Raw genomic sequence first — 5046 nt, 5'->3', positions numbered from 1 at the left:
CAGCCCCCGGCCGGGCCCACAGCACATTTCTCCAGGACCGGGCCCTCGCCCTTCACCAGGGCCCGCCGCAGGCAGGCTGTGCTGCGCCGCCGCGTGTCACCTGCCCACAAAAGCCAGGGCCGGGCCACGCTGCATCACCCCGGGGCTGCTGCTCCTACTGGAGCTGGGCACTCGCCGGTACTCTGACCCCACAGGCACAGGAGAACTCTAAGCCGTTCCTGTCTTCAACTGCAAAATACATCTGGCTTGAGTTGCTTCACTGCCTCAGAAAAACGGAAATTGCTTCAATTTTTCCCCCAAACCTAATACCCGCAGAAGTATATCACGATCTGTACAACGTCAGGCAAAATACAAGTGTAGACGGTGTGTAGTCAGTCAGACACCACCAGCCCAATCTTCAGGCTCAGATCACCCGTGAAGATGGTTAAGAAATTTTCCCTTTCTTTTTTCCTAATTACATAGTGTACATAAAGCACAAATATGTGCAGTTTGGATTTAAATTGTTCACAGGCTCCCTAGCGTAAAATAATTTTCAAACACTGACAGTATTTAAAATGTAGCTAACCAGCACTGCCACCTTTATGCTAGCTTTTAAAAACAGAGAGAAATACATTACAGAAAAGTTATTTTTATCAAATTTAATTTGGATTATAAATTTCTGTAATAAATAAAAGCTTGCTAAGTCACACTGAGGTGTTTTTTTCACCAGGGTGTTTATTATATTGTCACGTTCAGAACCCGCCTTCAGGACAATAAAATAAACATTATTTTATAGACTACCTCTTCTGCAGGGAGCAACACTGCTGTAAACTAAAGACAAGGGCGTATTCTCCTATGACCATCAGACACACACGAGACTGTGCTCTGAAGATGGAGCCCCGATGCGTCCCGAGAAGCGTCTCAGCACCGGCTGTGACATCCCCGCGGGCGAAGGGACGCCCGGGACTGGCCGCAGGGCGCTGGCGGAGCGGGCAGAGCCTCGGCACACAAACGTTCTGGCAGAGCCCTTTGGTACCTCACCTGGTGCGGAAGCATTTTAGCAGGGCTGCCCTTCAAGCCTGCAATTAGGCTCCAGGGTTAACAGCCCACTGAGAATTGCCCATGTTGCAGCACGCGGTCTCAGCGGCACTGCACAGCGCAGCCCCTCAGCGCTGCTTTTCAATAAATACTGACGCCTCTGCCGCAAAGCCACCCCTGGTAACCCTTTACAGGAACGTGTCCCTCCACCTGACACACACAGCAGCTCTCCCAGCAGAAGAGAATCATTCTAATTTTTATTTTTTTTTTTAAAACCAGTTTGAACTCAGGATAAAGTTTTTACAAGAAGAGATGACAACGAGAGGCTGAATCCTCGCATCCCTTCCGATAAACAAGCAAGGAGATGTGCAGACAGAGCGAGTTCCCAGCTCAGCACAGAGGGTCGGGCCGGGCTTGCGGCGCTCCCTGCCCGAGCAGCCGCCCCAGGGAGTCCCTGCAGCGCTCCCGCTCGCCCCGCAGGAGCTGCCCCTCGGCCAGCCGTGCCCCGAGCACACAGCAATCGCCGCATCGCTCACGCAACATTTGGCAAAGTAAAAACATATACTGTGCTGCTTGTACGCGTGTCAGGACAATGGCTGTGACAGGCTCCAGGGGAACACCGTTAAACATCTCAATTAACTCCCATCCTTAGAAATTCAGTAACTCACCTGCCCAGTGATGCAAGACAAAGAAAATTGGACTTACTACCACAGTGTTTTAGGGAGAGTTTATTTTAATAAAACTGATTTCTGGACTCATCTTAATGTTCTCCATTTCTTCTGAATACTAATGAGATGGAGGCACGATACAAGACTGTTTGCACAGATCACTCCATTCTCCTGAGGGCAGATTTGCTTTTCTTCCTATCACGCAGGTAGTTAGGAAGCGACCCCGTCAGGGCTTCCCGGACTGGTACCTAATCCTCACAGTAGCCAGGGTTGTACACAGATGTCATCTGCAGTCTCAAAACCAAGCAGATCAGACAGAGATTAACTCACTTTTCCAAACTGAAAAATTAAGGCAATGACATGAGCCGCAGACCCAGATCTCTACGCAGCAGCTCATATTCCAGCTCGAGCTTTCTCTCCGTAGGAAGAATTAAACAACCTTACTTTCATACTGCAAATGAAGATTTCAAAACACCCCCTAAGTCCACTGTTTGAGCACAGCTCTGCAATTTCATTGTGCAAACCCCAGAACACACGGCAGCATTTCTTCCTCACCGTTACCTATACGAGACGGACACGGCAGCTGGGGTGTGTGTCACCCCACGCTGGGCTCGGGTGGGAGCAGCCCGGCCCAGCACAGCCCGGCCCAGCACAGCCCGGCCCAGCACAGCCCCTGCCTCCAAAAGGCACCTTGGAGCGCTGGAGCTCCACACAAGCCTCCTTACCCGCTCACCACCTGCAGAGTTTTCAAGAAGAAAACAGCCGCTTGCTGAATCTGCCCCTCCTCTTTCTCACCGCCCCGACCCCGGGAACGGGCAGAGGGAGGGGCCGCCCCGTTGCACCCAGCTGCCAGGACAGGACCAAGGCCGGGTATGGGTTCAGAGCTCCCGTTTTGCTGCGTTTCCTTCCCCTTTCCCTTGGTTTGCCAGACGAGTTAAGGACGGGTACTAGGCCAGCCTGGGACCTGCTCACACCGCCTCAGCTTTCGACAATATTCCCCCTCTATAGAACTGAGGTAATGGACTGGCACAAAACCTCAAGCATCACTGGCAGTATTTAAAGTTTCTTCCAAGACATAGTCAATTATCAACAAAATGGAAAAGGTAATGCTATCAGAAGCAGGAGGGACTGACCCTAGGTTCAGGCCAGAAGAAGGTCCTGCAGTAATACTCCACAGCAGATTTCTGTTAAAGCAGTTTTCCAAGAGGAAAAAAATAGGAAAAACAACAACAACAAAAAAAGGCACCCTCAAGAGCACGCAGTTTATTTCTGCAATGCCTGATGTTCGTCGAGTCACACTCCAGTGCTCAGAGCCATGAAAACACTGCTTTTGAGGTGACATTTGTAGTTGCCTCATTACTCTTTTCAAAAGAGTTTTGCATCAAAGAGTCAGAACTTCAAACAAGAGACCCTACAGGAGTAAAATAACTTATTAACAGCACATGAAATGGAATCGCCAGGCAGTGCCGATACCGAAACAAGGGGGGCAAGGCGAGGCAGCAGCGGGGCGGGCAGCTGCCCCAGGAGCCCCGGGCAGTGCCGAGGTGCCGCCCCCCCAGCTCCAGGCCCCTCTCCGACACCTTCCTCCCAGTCACCGCCCGCCACAGCAGGAGCTGGAAGCACACCTACCTTCGTGTTCCTTTTCAGTTGTGCCAACTTTCTTTATCTTTTTGGGTGATTTCATGAAGAGAGGAAAGATGGTCCTCAGACCAAGAATGTCAACGAACTTGTGACAGTTGTCCGTGCCCTCGGGTCCAATCATGGCGTGGTCCAGCACCTTCAGGGCACTGCTGCGGGAAATCTTCTTCTCTCTGCGAAAAAAAAGAGGCAAGTCAAGCTTTTGAGGGACACGAGGAACTTTGGACCACGCTCCCTGACAGAGACAGCATGAACAAGGGAAATGAGTGTGACAAGGAAAGTATGAGAGTCTGAGCAGAAGCTCTAAGCAAGATTCTCCTCACAAAGACAAAACATTATATTGACAAACACTCTTTCCAAAACTGTGGCTGAGAACATTCTCTTGGTTATTTCCTTTTTAATGTCTTTTATTTCTTTTTCATTTTCTATTTTCTTTTTATTTCATTTTATGTATTTTATTGTTATGGTTTTATCATTTTTTATTTCTCAGCTATTGAAGCAGTTATTTCTTCACCCCCTTACAAACACTAGCACAGAACTGCAGGGAGACTGGGCTGGGTACACAAGGCAAATACTGTCACACCAAAAAGATCAGGATTTAGATCTAGCAATAATTCCGTTTAGCAAAGGAGTAAGTTTGGTGGTCAGCTATAACGAAGGAAAACCCATCCCCAGAAAGCATGTCTGGAAGGACGCAGACAGACTCTGGGCTGTTCTGTTCTCATGAGAGCTCAGAATGCCGGCGCTGGTAACCACACCGGTAACACAGGGACGGTCTGAAAACGACCCCCAGAAGTCCTGTACCTCAAACCAGAGACAGAGGAGTTTGTAATTCATCCAGAGGAAAATTTAAGTCACCTTGTGAAACACGAACTGAAAAAGCGGTTGCTGGTGCAGCCCATAAACCCAACGGACCAGGTGACGCCGGCAGGAGCTGCCGCGGGCCGAACAAGGGCCCCCACGTGCCCAAAGGCCCGGCCAGCCCAGGAGGAGGTTGCCTGGGGCAGGGCATCACAGGCCCCGCCACCTCCCACCCCAAGCGCATGGCAATCCGCCCTTCCCTAAGATAATAAAGTTTTTTAGCTGACAGAGGGCAGATTTAGATGAGAGCCGAGGGAGAAATTCTCCCCTGCGAGGGGGGTGAGGCCCTGGCACAGGCTGCCCAGAGAAGCTGTGGCTGCCCCCTCCCTGGAAGGGTTCAAGGCCGGGCTGGACGGGGCTTTGGGCAACCTGGGCTGGTGGAAGGTGGCCCTGCCCGGGGCAGGGGGTGGCACTGGGTGGGCTCTGAGGTCCCTTCCCACCCAAACCATTCCGTGATTCTGTGCTATTTATTCTCCAACACACACCCACACACGTGTAACAGGCCCACGCTGTGCGCTCTGCCTGGGGCGAGGACCATCCTCCTCCGACACCCGCTACCTGCTCCGCGCTGCCACGGGTGCTCCGACGGTACCGTGGGCCTGGAACAAGGATGTACGGGGGGGCAAAGCTTTGCTGGGGGGGTCAGTCCCCTGCTCGTCCCCGCGGCGCGGGAGCTGCCAGCCCAGTGGCACAGGGCACACTGAGCCGCCCAGCAGGTAGCCACCGGGGCTCGCCTCCGTCTGCCCAAGCCCCGGAGAGCCGTGGAAAACGCCCGAAAACGCCCTCCCTGCAGAGAGCAAACTTTGGGAACCCCTGAGAAGACGGAAGCTAAAACCCGGCTATTAACCCCCGGCCCAGCGGG

General features: G+C 52.2%; 1 protein-coding gene across 1 annotated transcript in view; it reads right to left on the bottom strand.

The window, feature by feature from the left end:
- The window catches only part of CTNNBL1 (catenin beta like 1), a 48929-nt gene that overhangs the window by 18318 nt on the left and 25565 nt on the right, over nt 1-5046 (bottom strand). Inside the window, exon 15 of the mRNA XM_026862356.1 lies at nt 3315-3496. Coding sequence (XP_026718157.1) covers nt 3315-3496 — 182 coding nt within the window. The remainder of the gene's footprint in view (nt 1-3314; nt 3497-5046) is intronic.

Source organism: Athene cunicularia, assembly GCF_003259725.1.
Source record: "Athene cunicularia isolate RWA chromosome 20 unlocalized genomic scaffold, athCun1 chr20_part2, whole genome shotgun sequence".
Taxonomy (NCBI): domain Eukaryota; kingdom Metazoa; phylum Chordata; class Aves; order Strigiformes; family Strigidae; genus Athene; species Athene cunicularia.
The sequence above is the reverse complement of the archived record's forward strand: the minus strand, read 5'-3'. Positions and strand labels throughout refer to the sequence as shown.